The 22,098-nt window shown below is 49.2% G+C and overlaps 1 protein-coding gene across 27 annotated transcripts in view; it reads left to right on the top strand.

Annotated features, from left to right (window-relative positions):
- Window positions 1-22,098, top strand: part of GRAMD1B (GRAM domain containing 1B) — a 164,043-nt gene that overhangs the window by 133,873 nt on the left and 8,072 nt on the right. For 14 of the 27 annotated variants that reach the window (XM_080568047.1, XM_080568036.1, XM_080568058.1 and 11 more), the window contains 15 exons: window positions 6,433-6,535; window positions 7,418-7,521; window positions 7,677-7,772; window positions 8,253-8,333; window positions 10,677-10,792; window positions 11,218-11,431; window positions 12,133-12,322; window positions 12,707-12,850; window positions 13,718-13,836; window positions 14,397-14,539; window positions 15,088-15,191; window positions 15,600-15,803; window positions 16,018-16,108; window positions 18,344-18,451; window positions 21,682-21,799. In XM_080568047.1, coding sequence (XP_080424173.1) covers window positions 6,433-6,535; window positions 7,418-7,521; window positions 7,677-7,772; window positions 8,253-8,333; window positions 10,677-10,792; window positions 11,218-11,431; window positions 12,133-12,322; window positions 12,707-12,850; window positions 13,718-13,836; window positions 14,397-14,539; window positions 15,088-15,191; window positions 15,600-15,803; window positions 16,018-16,108; window positions 18,344-18,451; window positions 21,682-21,799 — 1,935 coding nt within the window. The other 13 variants (XM_080568064.1, XM_080568037.1, XM_080568065.1 and 10 more) reach the window with 7 other exon arrangements.

Raw genomic sequence — 22,098 nt, forward strand, 5'->3', positions numbered from 1 at the left:
AAAGTCTCCCGAGGTGTTTCTCATGCCTTTGGTGAGGAACAGCAGACAAAGAACCTCTGGCTTGAAGAACTTCTTCTCTTACGGATTAAACCCCAGTTTGTTGGTCAGCTCTGGTTTCAGCCCCACTCATCCGTGCTCATCCATCAGGATGCAGTTTGAGTGTGTCTGCACTGGAATTGTGTGTCTGCATGTTGAATTACTGTTAATGGGTTTATTATTTTTAAAATGATTTTTTAAAAAAAGAATAGAGCTCATAAACAAGTTTTCTCTTTAATTTTGTTTACTAAAACATGACTTATTCTGAAGACCTGATGTGCTTAGAGGTGGGGAAGGATGAGGTTGCACTGGCTCTGTGGGATACAAGAACTCCACAAGTTGGTAGAAGGAATTCCTCACCCAGCAGAAGTCACTAAAATGAGAGACAAATTGGAGACATTTTGGTGCTAAAGAAGAAAAAGCGTCTCTTTTGTCCTTCTCTTTCTTGCTGGGCTCTGGGTGAAGAGCCTCATGTTTGAGCATGGAGGAGCTCTTAGGTTTCATGTCCTGAGGTCAGTGCCAGTTGAGGCCCTGAGCCTTGCAAATCTACCAGGATATTTTTCTGCCTGCTTCTCCGTCAGCTGGCCTGGTGATCCTTCTGCTTCCCTGACTGTTCCTAAATCAGGCTGTGCATCTCTGATTTCCCACAGCATTTCTGGCTGCCACTCTATAGCAAGGGTTACTTCTGTGCTGGGAGCTGCCATGCCTCAGGAGAATCTGTAGAGCATACTCCCAGAAAAGAGAGTAAGAGAGAGGATCTTGAAAAGTTAGAGCAAACGCAGTTGACACTGGGGAAGATGTGAGATCTGTGTCTGTCCAGGAGGATTTCAGTTTAATATTTAGGTCCCAAGGTCAGCCCTCCTCTGTACTCCTTTCCCTTGTGTTTATCTGCTTGCGGTCCTTTCACCTGCCTTCTCTTTTGGAACCATGCTTCAATTTTTTTCTTCTTACAGCTTTTCCCTCTACTTGACCCGAGCCTCCACCTCTTCACCCATGTACAGTACAGTTCCAGAGTGGTTAGCGGGGAAAAAAATTACAGTGAGAAGACAGTAATTGCCTCTTTCAGGTATTCTTAAGTACTACCAAAGACCTTTACTGTCCTGGTGAGTCTGAAAAGTTCAACAGCAGTACGGTTCTATCCGCTTGTCTTTGGGAGAGCAAAGTCTGCACCGAGGATTGCGCCGAGTGGGTCAAAGCCCCAACAGAAGCCCTGCACCTGCAGTTCTGCAAACAAAGGCTGTGCACACAGGGCAGCTTTCCCAGCAGTGGCTCCAGGGAAGGCCTCTGCCGAGCCATGCACAAACCCGAACAGTCGGCTTCAGGTATCACTGCTCGCTGTATTTCGCTCCGACCGCAGCTCTGCAGGCTCTCCCTGGCTGTAGTGCTGGAGCTGCGTGCTGTGTGTCACCGTTTGCAAAGTGAGTGGGAAAACATGCTCAGTGAATACAGTAATACACCGCTGAAGCTTTTCTTCATAGAGGAAAGCAGTGGTATAATTTCTAAGCCATAGCACATCACAGCCAGAGACACAGAAGCACATCACAGCCAGAGACTGCAGAAAGGAGCGCAAAGGAGGGATGTGGTCTCCTGTGGAAATGTCCTTTCTGGGGCTGTGCACTGTTGGTATCCTCTGTAACTTTTGAACTTTCTAAGCAATTTCAGCTTGCAGAGCTGAATGTCTCAAAAATAAATCCGGTCAGATTTGCGTTTTGGTAGGTAGCTGCATAAAGGAGAGAGCCCAGGCCCTGGGAGAGCTGCAGCAAAGCGCATTAGGAGTCAGGAGGTGGCTGAGGGCCTTTCTTTGTGAAGCCTTTTAAGCAGCACTTGCAGCTTCTTAACAACGTCAAATGATCAGGAGACTGAGCACCGTAAGAAATCAGCCTTTGATGTCTTGGTGTGCTGTCTTCTTTCCTTGCAGCACCCTCTTGGAGACCTCATAGATGCCAGAGCGAAGGGGGAATCTCAGCTGTTGGAATGAGTAAAATAACCCGGATTAAGACCAAGAGAGGGAAATGAAGCACTGTTTTAGGGAAAACATCAGAAATATCTTCCCAATGGGTGGCAGCCTGAGTCTGACTCAGCACCAGCAATCTTTTAACTGGGCTTATTGCAAAAACTCAGGCCTGACGATGAGGTAGTGAGGTGCTGAATGAGCTGCCTTACTCCCTGAATCAGTGCTCTCAGCTTTCCAGTGCCAGTAACCATTTTGTCAAGCTGTTCCTGGAGCAGCGTAACTCCTTGGCTTTCAGGTGTTTTTCACCGGCAGTTCCCCCCGGGGTTTCCATGATGTCAGGCGTATCGATTACCGGGCCTGGCACGCCCGCTGTGGTGGAGCGGCACTAAATTAGAAATGAACTTCTGGTGCACGCTCATGGGATGATGAATTCAAATTCACTCTACCACAGACTGCCAGTGATTACTTTGAAGCTTCTCCCTCTGGTGTTAATTCACTTTTAAAAGAAAGGAAAAGAAAAAAAAAAAAAAGGAAGTCCCCAGTGACCTGACCAGATTTGGAAGAAGCGCCGTGGGACAGGTGGCCAGTTGCTTTGCTGGCATTAATCAGCACAGCAGTCCTGCTGTCAGTGGGGTCTAAACTCTCCCCCACGAGCAAGGCACGTATCCTGCTCTTTCCATTAGTTCTGATCTGTCCAGAGGCAATGCAAGTCTTCCACAAAGGCTTAGGAGCAAGTCCATCAGTCACGCAGACCAGTTAAGGTTTTCCTTCCTGGTTTTCTCCCTGCCTCCTTATGTCTACCTGTGTTCTGTGCCGTGTGCTGTGCCAGACTCTACCTTCCTCAGCTGTTGTGTTGTCAGACTTCCCTGTCCTGTCCCATCCCCCAGCAGCAGCTGCTTTAGATTTCCTCCCAGAGGATTTTTCAGCATATTACCAGCGAGTCGTGGCCCTGGCAGGGTCACGCTTTTCTCCCCGTTCCCCCCCGAAAACTCCCCTCCGCCCGTCTCAGTGCCATCCTGTCCTGTCCCTCTCTGTTTGCAGTAGGGTTAATGTTTGCTGTCACCACCTCCGGGTTGGCTCTTCCGATCGCTCGTGCCATTCAGATCTGCAATGGGAGAGGTGGGTGGCTGCGGAGACGGAGAAACATCCTGGTGAGATTTTTTGGAAGCAATCCCATACGGAGTTTCCAGCAAGACAGGCCATTCAGTAAAACAACACAGATGCCTCGCAGTCATCTGCAGTGCTAATACCTTGTCCTTCCTGGGCTGCAGAAGTTGCTTTCCTCACCCTTCAACTGGGGATGCTGGGTGAGTGCAGGCAGATGCGAGGAGCAACGCCTTCGTGGTGCACCTGAGCAGCTCGATGGTCCTCCCTGCCAGCGGGCACCCTGCTGCACTCCGTGGCCCTGCAGTGAAGCCATGCCCTTGTAGGTTTTGTGTGGTTGGAAACATCTGTGCCCCCAGTTTGTTAGGAAGAACTAGGATTTTTCATCAGTGTGCTTGCGTCTGGTTCTCGCAGCTCAGCATCGTGGCTGAGCGGAGCTGGCGTGGCGTGGGCTTTTCCTGTGCATTTCCACGCTTGAGCAGAGATGGAGAGCGTGGGGATGGAGGGCAGAGGGATACGGGGAGCTGTGCTCCAAGCAATCTTCCCGAGACCTGCAGGGAGTTTGTTTGCTGGAGCCTGCGGGAGCCCTTGCTCGTCCTTTCCGAAGTGATCTGGCTGATGAATGAAACAGAGAAAGACCCAGGCTTTTTGGGGGGCGCAGGAGTAGCTGAGCTCTAAAATTTCTTAACTCCGCGGGTCTCGCAGGGCTGATTTCATCATCGCTCTGTTCTTTCGGCTGGTCCCTCCTTAGCCCAGCTCCCCTCACGCCGCCCCCACCGCAGTGTCCAGCAGCTCTCCACGACAGGAAACATCTGCTGGAGGCTGAGCCTGGGTTACTGCAGGGCATTGGCCGGCAGAGCTCCCCGCTCCAGTAACTGGAAGCATGTGCGAGGCACTTTGGTATCCCCCCGCCTGCTCTTTCCATGAGAAACCTCCCCAAAGACCAAAGCTGCCTTTCCGAGCAGAGGGACGAGAGGAGAGAGCCTGAGGCAGGCGCAAGAATAAGAATCGCTGCTTTTCTGCTTTCAAAGCAGGGAAAAAACACCAACAGCTGAAGGCTCTGAGCTGTTTGGTGTCCTGTTACTGTGGGGTGCTGGCCATCAGACCTGTGCTGGGTGCTTGCTCGCGGTCCTGGCCACTGGGGCTGGCTCAGGAGTCGCAGACGCCTTGCACAGCCTGCCTGGGACCTCTTGGGCTGTCGGCGCTTTTGCAGCCCTTTTTCAAGGGATACCCACAGCAAGCAGTGGGTGAGACAGGAGCAGAAGAGCGCAAACGCTGCCCGCCAGCACGCTTATCCTCATGAGCCACTTGGAAAAGGTCCTCCCCAGGGCGAGTCCCCTCTCAGAGCTGCAGAGGCCGCTAGGGCAGACGACCTGAACGCGAGCGGGGAAGCAGGGGAAGGCACACGAACTCCTGCCAAGCTGCTGTATCTCTTTCGACTTTGAATCTAAACAAGAAGCGGTGACAGCAGGAAGAGGAAAAGCAGTCTGCCTGGGAACACGGGGAGCTGTGCGAGCGCGGAGGGGACGCTATGGATCCCTTGCCGGAGTGCGAGGCTCTCTGGGATCTTGTGCTGCATCAAGAGCTCTCAAGTCTGCTCTCGGACCTGGACGGGCTTGTCGACTTGTCCCAGGAGTATGTCAGCAGTGGATCAGATGAAATTCTAGCTGTGAGTGTCTCTAAACTGAGCTGTTTTTCGCCATAACAGAAGTTCTGGTGCTAAGCAGAAGCGTCCGTTGCAGTGCAGGCTTTGGACGGGTCAGAACATCCCCGGCTGTGGGGAAGGGAGGGGAGCAGGGCTCCCCATGGAGACAGAACTGCTAAGTCTGGTCTGTAACGCGTTAAACCCAGAGCTCAGCACTGATTGTGATCTCTATTCCTCCCTCCTTTCCCATCCTCTCCGCGTGTCCCAGGAAATCTTGGGCTTAGGCTCTTACTGGAGCCCGTCTCTGGCCAAGGTCTTTTCCAGATATTCAGGCTAGAAGTTCGGTAAGTGAAATGATACTTCTGTCAGTTGCTGCTTTGTAGATTTTATTCGGAATCAAGACACCTTCCTTCGGGCCCACAGGTCTGAAACAAAGATCCGAAGTGCTAAGATGTTAAAAAATATTGTTTCTAGTTCGTTAGTTCATTGAAATGCTGTGTGGAAGAGGGAATGCTTTTGGGGGGGAGCAGGGTGGGGGTGTCTGTGCTTCTTTCTTTTCTTTGACAGCATTTGACAGTTTTGTAAGGCTAATAACCTTCACATTCCTCCTATCCCTTCAGCACTCCTCCCCGGTTTCTCAGCCGGAAACTACCTTCTATAATCACATTCATTTGGGGGCCCTTGCTGGGAGGCTCTGATGCATGCCCACCTTTCTGCATTGGGAGAGTAGCGTGCAGCTGGAAGAGGTAGGAAGGGGTTGTTGAGAGGAAAGTGAGATCTGGAGGGAAGAGTTTGTCCCCCAGGTTGCTCTGCCTTCCCCACGTTTGTGGGAGAAAGAGCAGGACAGATTAGAGGAGAGACACGGGCCTCCTGAAATTGTACCTGCCTCTCTTTCAGTCAGTTCTGCCTTCAGAAGTTCTGGCTATTCTGAGCTGCTGTCAGCACGTGCGTGGCATGCAGGAGGTGGCTTTTGGCTAGAAATGTCGGTCCTGGGACAGAGTCACATCAAAGTTCAGTAAACAGCAGAGAGAAGCCAGCTCCTGATCTCCCTCCAGCCAACAGCACGGTTTTGTTTGATGCCTTCCGTGAGGCCAGGTGTCTGCAGAATAAACACAAAACACGGTCAAGTCCCTGTGCAAGCCTCTTCTGCACCCCACAGAGGTGTTCCCCCTATACCGGCAGATAGCTGTGGGTTCCCTGACTGCCAGGTGGAGCACTCGATGGGGAGAGGAGAGGGCATGACTGCATTATTCCTGAGCTGACAGTGATCGTTCGAGCTCCCCTGGCAGAGCTGCAGCTACACTGAAGCACCTATGGCCCGGGGTTGCGATGCTGTTCCTGGAGAGCTGAGGAGTGGCAGCCAGCTGAGGAATTGCAGACAGGGCGTGCATCATACCTTGTACAGTCTGTGACTGCAGGAAAAGGGATTTCCTCTGCATCCACAGCTTCCACGCAGTTCTGCACTGCAGACAAAGGCATAGGCCTTCTGCTCTGTGCGTACTCTTCCAAGTCAGGTTCTCCTCTTCCTCTCACTTAATGCACTAAATCCCAGATCCTCCCACCTGTGCCTGCTGTGATGGGAGCTCCTGGCCTCGTGCTTTGTAAGTGCATCTGACCCCCCTTCTCCTTACCTAGGTGTTCCTGCTTTCCCACTCCGTTTCTCTGTACTCATGCCTGCCCCTCTCTTTAACAGGCGCTCTGTTATTTGCAGGTGTTGAGTCCAACCTACAAACAACGGAATGAAGATTTCAGGAAACTCTTCAAGCATCTTCCCGACACGGAGCGTCTCATTGTAGGTAAGGACTGTCCTCTGTGCCGTGCTCTTTTGTGCTGGCCCGTGGTTTTGGGAGGAAATCCAGCACCCGTACATGCAGCTTTTTCCTCTCCTAAGAGATTGTCACCAAGGAACAAGCCCACTGTCTCTTTTCTGTGCACAGACAGTCCCCCTCCTCACTGTTTCTAATGGATTTCACTTGTTTCACTTCAGGGAGAGCACAGCTGATCAGCATCAGCTACAGCCTTGTCTCCTGCTGACTTCGGGTGTATGTTTTCCTCCGCAGTGCTCCCCAAACCCGTTAGTGTTTGAGCTCTTTCCGCAGTTGGTCAGGGTTGCCTGTCTCAACATGCATGGCCCTGAGCTTCCCTTTTTCAAGCTCCTTTGTACACCCCTGATGCTCCCTACTCATGACTCTTCCTGTATTCATCTAGGCTTTGGCCTTGCAGCTAATTAGCGATTGCCTACTGCATTGCATCTGTTCTTTTATCTAATGTAACTGGTGATCTCATACCATGTCTCACACTGTTGCAATACGCACAGACTAGCAGAGGACTAGAAATTGTTTAGTAGGCTTAAATTGGGAGAGGAATGAGCGATGACACTAGAAGGCGAGAAGGAAAACCCAGGTTAAAATGTGGAGACAGGATGCTACTGAATGACCAGCTAACAAGGCAAGATAGTTTTACCTCTAAGAGAGATGGTCTGTGGCATGCCCTGGGGAGAAATCGTAACCTAGTGGGCAGAACAGCAGCTATGGCTCAGTTCCTTCTGGCTCACAATCCTTTCTGCAGGATTGTGTCGGGTAATTTCTTCTCTTGGTGCTGCTGCTTATCCTCACGTTTAGGCTGCCCTGTCTTCTCATCTTGATGCTCGTTAATTACCATGTGTTGTTCACCCACAGATTACTCATGTGCACTACAAAGAGACATTCTCCTGCAGGGCCGCCTCTACCTCTCAGAAAACTGGATCTGCTTTTACAGCAACATCTTCCGCTGGGAGACATTGGTAAGGCTCTCCGACTGGCACACGGAGCATGTGTTCTACGTCAGTTTATTTGCTGACAACTTTAAAAGCACTCTTTCCGTCGTCTTTCTCACCAGTGTCTCTCATTACCTGCTTTCTTTTTCTGCCTTCCCCTCTCTGCATGGCTCTGACTGTAGCTGACAGTTCGCTTGAAGGATATCTGCTCGATGACCAAGGAAAAAACAGCACGGCTCATTCCTAATGCCATCCAAGTTTGCACTGACACTGAAAAGGTACATCCTTGAAGCCTGCACTTTGTGGGTGTCAGGGGCAAGGGAGTGTAAGTGTGTTAACACCACCTCCATGGGAGTTTTCCAAACTGACTGCTTGTGGTACGTGGGGCCTGGGAGAAAGCACTAATGGAAAAGGGTTGGGTGCAGAGCTTCTGCAGACCTGGGGCTTGGGCTGAGTCGGGAACTCATGTAGCTTGTGTGTGGGCATGGAGGAAATAGAAGATCTGGGTTTTGTAGTAGCACACAGCTAACTGAGCTGTTTCTGTGCTCAGAGCAGCTTTGTGGGTTGAGAGGCACTCAGCCTCGCCGTGAAGTCTCCATGGACTTCAGTCTGTGCCCAGGAGCTGAGCAGCAGCGCTGTGTGCCTGGCTCAGTCCCTCTGTGTGCTGTTTCTGGAAAATGATCCCAGCAGGTGTGCCTCTTCATCCCTTTGCTGGGCCTTTTCTGAACTGATTTTTCTCTCCATCTCTTCCCATTCAGCACTTTTTTACTTCCTTCGGGGCTCGAGACAGGACGTACATGATGATGTTCAGACTCTGGCAGAACGCTCTCCTTGACAAGGTACAGAGACCAGCATCTCAGCGTTGGGGGGGATGAAAGGGAGGTGGTGGATTTATGCAGAAGCACAGTACCTGTGACAAGCATATATACATAAAAAAAAAAGACGTAGGGACAGTAAGTACGTGTGTGTTTAGGTGGAGCAGGTACGTAGCTGCAGGTGCAAGTATCTCTTTTTGCATGGAGTTCTGTCTACCCACAGACACATCTTACACACACAGTAGATGTCTCTTTGCCTCTGCTGAGGTGTGGAAGCAATCAGGAAGGAGATTGTTCAGGTCTGTAATACAAGTGAAACAGCCTAGAAGAAAGCAGTTCAAAATGCAACAGAAATAGCTCACTGCACTGGCAAAGTTCTTAGGAAGTCTGTTCTTCAGCAGTGTGGAGTTCAAGATAGGGCAGGAAAGAAGCATGTGTTCAGCACATCCCAAAACCAAACACGATGGTGGGTGCGGGGTGCATTGGGTAAAGGCTCAGTAGGTTGGATTTTAAAATAAAGCAAGGATATGCACTTGCTATGTCAAAGACCCCGTATATCCTATATTTGGTTCTGAGTATCTGTTCCAATGTCCAGTGAGTATTTCTGGCCTCACTCCAGGAGTAAGACTGACAAACCGATCGTACAGGGCTGCCAGCATTTGGAGACGTTCAGGGCTTGAGTTCATACCGTACTGGGATGCTGAAGTAATCAAGTGCTAGAATGCCCCCTCCTGAAATTGGGGTAGTATTTAGTAGGCAAAAGGATCAAATTGCATTGGGCAGCTCATGTTGCTATCGGATGCTGTAATTTAATCGGCCCTTTGAAGTTTATCACAAAATTCAGCGCCCTTGGTTTCAAGGTCATGGCAAACAGGAACTAAGATTTGGAGTGATAAAGGCAGGAAACACTGAGGGAGCTCGTTTGCCAAATGAAGGATCCATGCCTGGCACGAGGGAGGGAGAAAGAGCCTAGCGTGGTTTTTCTGCTAACATGTGAATTAAAGAGAGTGTATGGGGGAAGAGGGTAAAACAGCTGGATATGTTTCTGAATAAAAGTCTCTCATTTGAGTGTTTTCCGTACTTTTGACTGCTAGTTTTAGGAGCTAGATTAAAAATTTCCTGCCTTATCACGTACAGTAACTATGGGAAGAAGTTTACGCCAGCAACTCTGAAAAAGTTCACTAGGTTTATTTTTTCTCATTACCAAGAAATCTTTGTCATTGGTCATAAGTTTCTCGTGGGTAAAAATCCATCTCCTTTCATCCATGCAGCACACACTTAAATCACGAGTTCACCGACCCATTTCTTGAGGGCTCCAGAATGCAGTCATGTGGGAATCAATGAACTTGCATTGTAAAAAGCTGGGCTTTTGTGAAAGGTCTTGATAATTCATTTTTTCTTTTTAACCGGAGATACAATACAGTCTTTTCCCAGTAGTAACTCTTCTTGATTTTAAACTGCAGCAGGAAATGTTTCTCTCTGTTGCTGTTTCAGATAGTTTCCCCAGCAGGTGTAATCTTTAGGTAGTTTTCATTTAAACAAAGTCGAAGGGGAGAAAAACTCAACATGTATTGGGGTTTGGTGTGGTAGAGCAGACATTAAATGGAGACACAGCAGAAAACACATGTGGGGGAAAACACAGATTTATTGCTTACATTATTACACGCACAGCACCGTAGTGGTGGGAGATCTCATTTCTTGTGCTGCTCCGGGTGTAGCCTCCTGTTGGCTTTCTGACAGTGTCTTCAGTAACCTGAGCTTGTGACCTGGAGAAATAACGAAGTCAGATTTTAGGGCAGAACCTGAGCTGGCAGCGAAGGCTTACTTGGCAAAAGGGCCTCTTACTACTTGATCAGGGCAATCTCTGTGCCAACTTGGCCTCACTGTATTAAGACACAAACGTATGCCTGCAGCCCATGGGGCTGGCCAGGCTCCCAGTAACACTCAGTCCACCTTGTGGCATCGCTGGAATTCAGGAGAGGTGAGTCCGCCAGAAAGTTCCCACCTCCCATCAGCAGGATGTGTCAGAACCTCTCGCTTCTGCTTTCAGGGCAAGAAATGTAATATTCCTGACAGTCGTAATTCCAGATTGAGAAAGAAATAATGGGCTGATGGCAATCAAAATGCCAGCGTTTTGGGGTTTGACTCATACTGAGAAAAAGCTGCTGCGGGGAGGAGAAAAACGAAAAATCCTCAGTGCTGTTCACTTCCATTGCCTACTGCAGAAGTCAAACATGAAAATTGTTCAGGCAATACTGAATTAACACTTGCAGTGTGAGATCCAGTTTAAGTGTGGAGTGTGGCATATTCATTATCTTTTAGTCTTCTCAGGTGAAAATGTACCCTGTGCTCTGCTCCTTCTTTTAGCCTCTCTGTCCAAAGGAGCTCTGGCACTTTGTCCACCAGTGTTATGGGAACGAGCTAGGTCTGACCAGCGATGATGAAGATTACGTGCCTCCTGATGATGACTTCAACACAATGGGGTGAGTGAGGAGGAGTGAAATCTGCTTGTGATGAAGAAAAGATGGCCTCAGGAAAGCAAGAGTCCTTATATATTGGCATACCTCAAACTGCAATTCGTTCCCGGTGAGAGATTTTGGGTTCTGGGCAAATATTTGGCCTTAGGGATTAAGGGCTAAAAAGCTGAAGGTGTACCATTGCCTCATGGAAATCAGTAGGAACCGAAATGGTTGCCTCTCTACTTGCTGAAGTAGATGAGCGATTCTGTAAATGCCAAAATGCCCCATTCACTGGGCCAGTCAGTGTGTTACGTGGTCAATGAGTGCTGATGCTTGTCAGTATAAACACTTGAAAAGTTTGGGCTTGATCTCCCCTGCACTGAGCCGTTTCTGATTCCGGTCAGACTGGAAACCGCATAGAAATATTCTTACTTGCTCTGTGTGTCCAGCTGTAGCTGTACTGAGAGGGGTAAACATAAAAACGTGTGTTCTCTGTGGCGTCTCAGCTACTGTGAAGAAATCCCTGTGGAAGAGAATGAAGTCAATGACAGCTCCTCAAAGAGCAGCATGGAGGCCAAGCCAGAAGCTAGCCCTCAGCTGCCAAAGAAATCTGTCACTGCCAGCACGTTGACATCTACAGGAAGCAGCGAAGCACCAGCCTCGGTAAGTGTCCTTCCTCCACTGCAGTGGCATCTGGAATCCTTTTCACGGGGATTTCGCTGGCAGTGCTTGAATGTACAAGGTGACTGTTTGCCCTAAAGCTCCTCTTCCACTGCAGCTGACCATGGTCCTTGTGTTAGTAATGTTTGAGGGCATGGCATTTGCCAAAGGAAAAGTAAGTAAACCATGCCTGACCTAAAGTCAGTACATTAGGATTCTCAGCAGCAAGGGTATTTTCCCACATGTAGTTTTAGGTTAAAAGAAATGGAGCATTGAAGATAAAGGGGTTATAATTCCTCCTCTGGCTCCAGTCGTTCCCTAGGAAGCAGCGTGCACCTTCATGGTACTGTGGCAGGGCAGACCTTTTTGAAATATAACAAGAACTCAGATTTTGTATAGTGTTTTTGTCTGGGACAAAACCTGTGTTGTTTGTGCGCTTGTCTGAACAAACAAAAAGCCTTGTATATGTCCCAAGCTTGAATTATACATATATATGTTTTTGAGAGGAAGTGGTCTAATATGCCCTTGTGTTTTCCAAATACTGTATGGTAAGCTGCCATCTCTCCATTATTTAATTTCCAGCCACATTGAGGCCAAATGTTCAAAGGTATGAAAATTGGCCCACAGATGTAAATAGTTTTCAGAAATAACCACCAGTTTCTAGATGCTAGTCTTGCCCTCATTATGTTCTGTCCTTGCTGCAGTTTGATGGGGTGCTACCAGAAGAGGAGGAGGCAGTAGCAGAGAGTCCTGTGGAAAAAGACCTCGGCATTGCAAATATCATGGGAGAGAAGATAGAGATCATTGCTCCTGTGAACTCCCCTTCCCTGGACTTCAATGACAATGAAGACATTCCCACGGAGCTCAGCGACTCGTCTGAGACCCACGATGAAGGTGTGCAGGGAGAAACCCCTTCCATTGGTGTCGTGTTTTGCCCTGTCTCTTTCAGTGAGGGCCTGGGGCAACAAATACTGAATTCTTTTTCTGGACTTTAAGAGTTCAGAAGATGCAAAGAATTCTTGGCCTGGGCTGCAGAAAGTGAATCTGTGGGATATTTGGAAGGCTGTCCCTAAAATAATGCCATGTAGTTAATTACCCCACCTGATGTTCCAACTATTGTCCTGGGATCAGTGGTGGGAAAGGGATAGAAGCACTTCCTTTGGGTTCCTTCTTCACAAAGGAAAGTACTGTAAAATATTGTCCTGGACTGTAAAAGCACAGCCTGGGAGGTTGGCACAGAGTATCATGCCTGGGGCTTGTGGGCCTGTTTCCCCACAGGTGAAGTCCAGGCCTTTTACGAGGATTTGAATGGCCGTCAGTACGTGAATGAAGTGTTCAACTTCAGCGTGGACAAACTGTATGACTTGCTTTTCACGGACTCTCAGTTCCAGAGAGACTTCATGGAACAGCGTCGGTTCTCTGGTAAGCTGCTGGTGGCAAAGCCCAGTCACTGACAGAGGCTGTGTTCCCTGCGAGGCACAGAGCAGGGCTCAGCTTCTAGTTCTTGAGCACATGCCTTGGAGGTGCGACTTTGGCTGACGATAGAGGGATTGGGTAATATTGTGAGGTCTTGGGACCACACCTGCCTGTGCTGACAGTAATCAAAAGCAGGTAGAATGAGCCTTGTTTGGCTATCTGGGTGTATTTTTTAAGAGCCCTAAGTAAGTTTGTGGAAGAATCAGATTCTCCATCTTTTTCTTAATATCAGCCACGGCCTGATCTTGTGTTCAAGGCTTAACATTCTGTGGAAAAAGCTCTTCTAGCTCTACTCCAGACACTGGCACAGACTGTGTAGTTGATGGTGCAGAGCGTTCTGGGCATCCTGCAGCCCTTCTTTCCCTATAACTGCAGGTTTGCAAAAGGAGCGATGGCATCAGCCTCCCTCCCTTTCCATATACTGAGAGAGGGGAAAATTCTCCCCACATTTCTAATTCCTCAGGCACATCTCAGTCTGAAGCCATACTACAACGAGGCTCTCTACAGCTGCTCTGCTTAGCCCTCTGAGTAGCAGACTTGCAGGATTCTGCCAAGTCAAGGCAAAGCCACCAGAAAACAGCCTCAGGCAGAGATATTCCCATCACATCTTGGCAGAGGATGCACCTCATCCCTGCAGTGACCACGTTTAGTACAGGAGACCTTTCCTTCACACTCAGTTGAGCTCTAGCACTTTTGCAGCCAAGCTCTCTAGAGGGAAGGAAATACTCTCCTGAGCTTGGTTATGCTTTTACTAGGGAACTGACCTGAGGTTGCTTTAAGTTACTTTGATGGAATATTGTTTTCTCCTCTCAGATATTATCTTTCATCCCTGGAAGAAGGAAGAAAATGGCAATCAGACCAGAGTGATCCTCTATACCATTACCCTCACCAACCCTTTGGCCCCCAAAACTGCCACTGTCACTGAGACGCAGGTATGTGAAGGGGCAGCAGGGGTATGCTTTGTAGGAACAGGTCTGTGATTTGCTTTCTTGTCTTGAGCTTGCTGCTTTTCATGTTCTTCGTGTCATTTTTTTTTTTAAAGAAATGTCTGACGTGCTCTTTTGTTCTTTAGAATCAGAGTAATTCAGGCTAGAAAGCGCCTCTGCTCAGAGCGGGCTCAGCTCTCATTTTAGATCGGGTTGCTCTCTGGCAAGCCAGACTTCAGTTCAGTGAGACGAGGTCCCACAAAATCGGTCCTCGTGTGACAGTGTAACTGCATATCTGAGACAAAAAACCGGGGATTCAGCTGCTGGAACTGAATGCCCCTTTTGATGTATGTCCTTGGAAACACCTGAGCGAGACGTTTTGGTTCCTTGAGTAGGCCAGCCCAAAAGGCGAGTTGTTTATGGAGAAATTGCAGAGATGGGGCTGTGCATGGGCACGGTCTCCTGTTTGCGGCAGAGCTGTTTTTTGAAGTGCTAGTGAAGGTGCCTAACTATCAAAGCCTTGTTCTGACCAGCCTAACGGTTGCCTTGCATGCTCTTTTACACAGACAATGTACAAAGCCAGCCAAGAAAGCGAGTGCTATGTCATAGATGCAGAGGTGCTAACTCACGACGTCCCCTACCACGATTACTTCTACACCATTAACCGCTACACGTTGACTCGTGTTGCCAGAAACAAAAGCCGACTCAGGTACGCCGCTGGTGGGATAAACAGCTTTACTGATGATCTAAAGTCACCTGGGGGTGGGAGTGCTTCTTTCTGGAGTGGTAGAAGGGGCTGGGGAGAACTAAGCCCCACTTCTTTGTTGCGGGAGTTACATTTGGGTCAGGGAGAAGAATTTACAGACTTCTCTTGCCCCCTTCTTTTGAAGCAGGGACAGCTGCCATACAAAACAAACTAAATGCACTAAGACTGTGCCTCTGAGAAGCACTTTGGGGGACAAGCAGTGGAATTTGGTACCGGGGAAACTGAGGTGTTTGTGTTTTGCTCTGATAATTAATCTAAATGTCTGCCTGCCCCATGGCTGAAGGTCTTGGGAGTCCTCTTGAGGCCTTACTGCCACTGCCTTTGGAAGGACTTATCATGCAGTGCTTCTCACCTAGAAACACAAAGGGCTGAAACCGTGTCAGAACTAAGTGTGAGCATAATTATTTTTTATATATACATTGACAAAGGAGTGTGAATTGATGTAACCTCCTGAAAACAAAATTGAGAGTGACTTTCCCCTTTCCACACAGGGTTTCCACAGAACTACGTTACAGAAAACAGCCGTGGGGGCTGGTGAAATCCTTCATCGAGAAAAATTTCTGGAGCGGCCTAGAAGATTATTTCCGTCATTTGGGTAAGAGTGGCAAGGTCTGGAGCTGCGGCCACGACAGGGGCACACTCTTACGGTTTGTGTGTGCCTCCCTGCAAGCAGGCAGCGTAACGGCGTGGTAGCTGCTGCCAGCCTTCTGGGGACTAGGCTTCAGAGGGGCTTTTAAACAGGGCCAGCCAAAGTCATTGCCGCTGCAGCTGGTAGTACTTGCTGGCCATCAGCTCCTCTCTGACAGGAGTGCAGGCAGTCCGGGGTCAGGGTTTGGCTGAAGGTGTAAGGGAGCTGTAGTGCGTACCCCGGCACAGCCACCTCAGACCCCACCAGGGTGCTTGGCCCAGCTGAACTCCATCCAGCAGCCGTGCCAGGGGTTTGTATCTTTGCAAGGCCGGTGCCATCTCTATTAAACGTTTTCTTTCCTCGCTGCCTCTGCAGAAAGTGAACTGACCAAAACCGAGAGCACATACCTGGCTGAGGTCCACCGACAATCCCCCAAAGAGAAAGTGAGCAAGCAATCAACCGTCCGCCGGCGGAAACGGGCCCATCCCCACCTGCGGGTGCCGCACTTGGAGGAGGTGCTGAGTCCCGTCACCACCCCCACGGACGAGGAGGTTGCTCACCGAATCAAGCATGTGGCAGGTGAGGGACTGCAGGGACCTCACGCTTGGGGTTGGAGAGCTGGACACCTCCAGAGACAAACCGGAGCTGTGTTCATGGAAGGTTAACGGGCAGAGGGGCCAGAGATTTGCAGAGCGATGGACGCATTATGATTTTTTGACTAAGATGGAGTAAAATGTTGCCCTTCCCTTTGGGCAGCATTTCATAGCCTGAACAAACCCATCTGTCTCCTTAGGTTCCACTCAGACACGGCACATCCCTGAGGAGAGCCCCAGTGGCTTCCACCTGCAGAGTGTCTCCAAGCTGCTCCTCGTCATCAGTTTTGTGTAAGTAATTTTTTTTGCTCTACCTTTACTTTGGTCCTCTCATGTTTCTGGTGGTCTGCACTCCCCTGTGCCATTTTTTTCTTTTCTCTACTTCCTCTGTGGTCCCAAGCTTTACTCAGCAGAGTAAAACAATGACAGGCAGAAAAGAATGAATTAAAATTTCCCCCAAATGTTCCATCAGCTGTTTGGTCTGGCTTGATCCCAGCTTTGGCCAGTGCTTAGCCAGTCACTCAGCTGGCTCTGTAGGTTTTCCAGATCTATTTTTTTTTTAAAGTCTCTTCTTTCCCTCAGTTTTGAGAGGCAAGTCAACAGACAAAATCTGACAAGCAGTAAGAGGATTTTTTTATTTTAGAGATTTTGATTAATTTCTTCATCTAAAGTGACATCTAAAAACTGTTTTTTATTTTTTTTTCCTAACTTAAATAGTAACAAGCTGGCTATTATCATGAAAGATGACCACACAAAGCTCTCTGGCAGTTTACCATGCTACCACAACAGGGCTTGGTGTATGTGAGGAGTCTGTCTGTTCTTTTCTCTGGACTGCCAAAACCTATTTGGGTACTTTGAAATGTCTGATCCTGGGCAGTGATTTTGGTGAGAGATACTATCTCAGAAAGGAGCTGGACTGTTTGAAGATGCTATCTGCAAAGTAAGGATAGAAACGCATGAGGCAAGAGAGACTGGCATGGTTTCACTAGTTCGGCAGCAAGAACTATGCTTTAGTTTGTGTCCTTTCTCTGCCACCACCTTTCCCAATTGCTAGCCGTGGACTTGCTGGATTTGTGCTCAGAGGGAGTCGGGCATGGGGCCCTTGTATAAATGCAGACAACCCAGCAGTGTTTATGGTTTCGCTGTGTCTCAGGCTGCCAGTAGCTTTCATGGGTTAGTGCTGCAGTGGTAGCCGGAGCAGTGCTGTGAAGTAGTCCAGCTATAGCAGGTTTCTTTCCATCACTAAGGAAACCAAGAACCTAATATTAACCCCGGAGGTACAGCAGAACTTGTGCTCATTCTTTTCTTAAGCTCCACTCACTTTTTAGTGAGGTGTGAAGAAGCTGAGAGCGGTAGACTGAGGTTAGTTACCATCTCAAATTGAGCACCTTTCTGCGTCTCCTTTTCCCAACGGGGACGACGACTGCAGAGGCTTACAGCAATGACCCAGAGCAGCTGGAGAAATGTGACAGGCCAAGTGACAGATGCTTTGGGTAGACAGCCTGGTGCTCTCTTCTGTGGCTAGACAGGTGGGTAGCAAGGCACAAACGCTTTATGATGCTCTCTCCTTACAGGCTACTAGCTTAGCTTAGGGTGCTGAAGGAGCTCTCTGTAATGTTTTCAGAACACTTTTCTGGCCGGTTGCTATCCCCCTGCCTGAGCTGGGCTATAGAGAGGCCATTCTTCCAGCAGAATAGCCGCACTAGTCAGAGACAGGCACGAGCATGTTATTTTTGAGCCCATTCCCTGAGCCACCACTCGCGCTGGGAAAAAGAGTGGGAATGCATGCGTAGCAGTGGAGGAGGGAAGAGAGGAGCGTGGCAGTATCTGGTGAACTCAGTGGCTGCCCAGCCTGCGGTGGTGTTCCCACCTTGCCATAAGGTGGGAGGGGGTAGGGCGGGATGTGTGCAACGTGCATCTCCGTGCTAGTGCCCTGCAATGAGCGCTTTGTACGTGTCCACAGGAGCCACACACAGCTCATCTTTTCCTGGGTGAATTTCACCGTTAATTGCAAGCCCAGTTATTTCCTTCCCTCCGGCGTCTTTTCTCCCTATTCCTTTCTTCCCTCTTCCCTGCCATTTATCTTCTGTACTGTCTATAAACCTTCTCTGCTCAGCCCAGTTTCTCCCGTTCTCTGTCAGTCTGTTTCTAACCTGCAGCTACTCCGTCTTTTCTCTTCCCTGCTCCCATTAGGATCTGTTTCAGGTACTGTCTTTTTTTTTTTTTTTAAACCTCTTTACTCTCCCATTTCCCCCCCCCTTTCTCTGCATTCAGCACATCCACTCAGCCAGCCTGTCTCATGCATCTGTCATCCCTGTCTGTCTGTCCTTGCTCACACATCTCTCCCACATGGTGAAGTTTTGGGTTCTGATCACTTGGCCCTTACACAAATTAAATTCCCACTCACATTCAGCGTGGACCTGGGCCCCAGAAACCTCGTTAAAGCTCTGGATGTTTCCCCAGGTGTGACAGGCAGGCAGTGGGGCAGCAGTGCTCACAGTAAACTGTTTTTTTCTTTATTTGCAGTCTGGTGTTGCTGGTCATTCTCAATATGATGCTGTTCTACAAACTCTGGATGTTGGAGTACACTACCCAGACGCTCACAGCATGGCAGGGCTTGCGGCTCCAGGAGAGGTACTGTCACACCAGCTTTGTCTTTGCCTCTTCTTGCATGTTTCCTCCAGATGTTAGAGGCTTTCCAAGGACACCACAGCTCAGAGCTGTCTGGTAGATTGTTTCCCTGTTGTGTGTAACAGATGAAGTGGGTAGATAGCTGAAGATATGGGGCCGCCCAGTATTTCCTTATCCAAAGTGCTGAACAATTACAGCAGAAGAGAGCAAGTTAAGGCAACCTCTGCTTCTTCGCAGGGTCCCACTTATCTGAGGACACAGGCTGTACAAAGAAATGTTTTGTAATCTTGGGCCAAGGTTGTCACCTCCCCTTCTCTGATGGCTCAACTCTAAACACTCAAAGCAGTGTTTAGAAAGAACCTCTTTGTACCCAGATAAGAATTTGGACTTGTGACACAATTAATTGTTGAAAGATTTTGAAAGGTGTGGGTCTAGCTATCAGCAAGTTGTTACAACATAGGAGGAAAAGAGAGCGCACTAGGAGGACAGAGTGCTCCATAACGACCTAAGCATTCCCTGGAGGTGTACTAGATGGTAAGCAGTGAAATGTCATTGCAGATTGACTTAGTTTCTCTAATAACTGATAGTGTGGAGCCTTGCCCAAGGCTTTTTGAACATCTTGTTTCATTACACTGTCCGCTGGGTGCATGCTATTTGAGGTGAGGAGAGCTCAAGGCTGTAGGCAGTATTTCCCATTTCCTTTTGCAGAAAGCACGCTGACAGGTATATGTTGGGATCGTTTTTTATTATATAGACTTCCCCATCTTGTCTAGAGGTGAAGTGGACCTGCCAGTCAGCATTTCCCAGGGTGCCCTCCAGAGCACTTTTTGGTAGATGGCATTTTACAGTGGTGACCTGATGGCCCAGAGCTGTTTAATAATGACCAGCAATTTGGCGTTCTGAATTCCTTCTGGCAAGTTTAGGTGAATGCTTTTTCTGTACATAAACGCTAGGTGTCCTGCCTGACCAGCTTCTCCTCTGCAGGCAGCAGTTGAAGTTGGGAACATCATGATCCCCTTTGCTACGGTGTTTTGGTCTTATGTCCCCTTTCTGGACATCCTTTTGTGTAGTTGCAGGGATTCCCTCTTCTGCTGACTGTCTTGACTTTAAACATAGTTAGCAAAAGAGTTTGCGTGTTACTTGTCTCATGTTATGGGCTTTCCACTTCTTGTTAGGGAAGGCTTGCTATGTTACCGGTAATAGCTGTGCAACTTTCCCACAGATCCAGTCAGTGATTTTTCCTGCTTTATCTCCCTATGGCAGTCTTGGTATTTATTTGGACCGCTACTGACTATGGTATTCAGTATAGGACTGACTTATATGCTGTTTGTAATGTGCATGTACTGTAATTATAGGGGTGGGTAGCCCTATTTCCCCCCTGCACAGTTAACTTCATTGTGTTGTAACTGCAGTTGCTGTGGATTAGACCAAATCCATCTGCTGGATCCAAGGTGGGGTGTGCTCAGAAGCATTCAGTTCGAGGGCTCTGAAGACATTATCTTTGGGTGCCAATGAGATTTAGGAGTGGTACACTTAGTTTGGGGGACTACTCCCTGCCCCAACCCACTCTGAATCTAAGTATGTGGCTTCTCCGCTTAGACACAGAAAGCAACATTTATTAGTAGCAGAGTCATTTATTATAGTCTAGGGTTACTGACCATTGGGAGTGGGTCCATTTTTAACTTGTAATGCATTTTGGTTGTCACACTTAACATGTCCTTGTTTAATCTCCAGGTCAGGAGCTGGCTGGGCAGGGCAGATGCAAGCCCTCAAGCCCTGGACAGGAGGATCCCCAGGCCTGGCTGCCCAGAGCTGCCACGCAGGGCCACAGGCAGGTGACCACAGTGCGCCTGGTGTGTAGGCAGAGCTTGGCTGAGACAAGGAGAGGATAAAGCTCCGTGGAGCAAAGCAAAGCGACGCAAGGAGTGGAGGTGAGGCAGTTAGCACGGCACGTGGCAGGAAGGCACGGCAGAGGTGCCCCCATTCTGCCCATTTGCCAAGGTAAGAGGGGAACCAATGAGGCTGTTAACGTACAGTGCTAGGAGAAAGAAGGAGCTTGAGGGAGCTCTCGCTGCAGGGAGAAGTTTGGGGAGCATCTTAAGCTGCTCTGCTTAGCCTCCAGGGTAGGAGACTTGAAAGTCTCCACTACAGTCTGCAGAGCTTAGGAGGTGTATACAGCAGGCAGTAGCTAAAAGAGGAGGGATCCAGCTATCTTAGGAAATAGCAGAGCCCAGGAGGTAAGCAGAAGACAAAGCAGCGAAGATCCCTCTCTCTTAGAGATAAGGAAAGCCCAAGAGATGAAAGCAGAAGACAAAGATTTAGCTGTCTTAGAAACCAGCAAGGCCCAAGAAAAAGCAGTAGAGAGAGCGCTAGCTGTCTTAAAAGCTGGGGGCAGACAAAAACAACCCTACCTCTTAGGGGAGAGGGGTGCCTCTGCAGCGCCTTCCTGCCATCGCCAAGTCCTGTGCTCTCTGCCTCGACTCCGCTCCTTGCGTCGCTTTGCTCCACGGAGCTTTATCCTCGCCTCGTCCCAGCCAAGCTCCACCTACGCGCCGGGCGCACTGATGTCCTTCCTCTGGCCCTGAGCAGCAGCTCTGGGCAGCCAGGCCTGGAGATCCTCCTGTCAGTGGCCTGGCAGCTTGCGCCTGCGCTGAGCTGCCTCCACTCAGCAGCCTCCAGCCCTGTTGTGGAGGATTAATTAGGCCTGAGGGGAGGGGGCTGGTACTTACACTTGGCTGCCGCTACAGAGAGAACTGGTGCTGCTGTTACTCAGAATGAAGAAAGCGTGGTATTAAGATGATGGCCAACACGGCATGTCTAGGGAAATGAAAAAAAATCCAAACAAACAAACTGCACAAGGCTAGTACCTGTCCGGCAGCGCACACTGCAGTCCCTGTCAGGGGCCCTGGTGCCACCTTTCACTGTTCTCACCTCCCCAGCAGTGACAGCGCGCTGCCTTCTGCCCCCTCTGGCACGTGGGCGTTCAGCTCCAGCCGCACTAGAGCACTTCTGCAAAAGGCACATCTTTGCTGTTAATTACCACAATTAAGGCAGGCTAATATTGTTATCCAATTTAGGAAAATAGTAAGTGCATCTAGATGCTGCCCCTTTAGGGTGGAAGGATTACACAGAGATTGATGCAAGCTGCAGCCCCCCCTCCCCTGCCAGCCCACTTTGCTCCCCCCTGACCATGGTTTCCCCAGATTCACTCTTGCTCATGTTCTGCCTGACAGGTTACCCCAATCTCAGACAGAATGGGCCCAGTTACTAGAATCTCAGCAGAAGTATCATGACTCAGAGCTACAAAAATGGCGCGAGATCATCAAATCCTCCGTGATGCTTCTAGACCAGGTGAGACCACACGGCCCGTTGGTGCTGTGCGTGGAGGGTCACCGTGTCCTCCCAGCCACACAGCCACCTGCTCACAGTCGTTACCTGGATCTGCTGCAGCCTGTCAGGTGCATCTCCTCCGCTCCCATCTCCCTTTAGCTCCGTCTCCTGACACTGGGGTGGGCAGCAGATCCCAAGGGCTATTTGCAGGATACCATGGATTCTCTCTCACCTCGCAGGGGGGTCCAGGCAAGTCAAGGAGAGAATTCTGGAGGGCCAAAACCTTTTTATTAGACAACACATCTTGTATCTAGGCTCTG

Source organism: Anser brachyrhynchus (assembly GCF_964034855.1).
Source record: "Anser brachyrhynchus genome assembly, chromosome: 25".
NCBI classification, from domain to species: Eukaryota; Metazoa; Chordata; class Aves; order Anseriformes; family Anatidae; genus Anser; species Anser brachyrhynchus.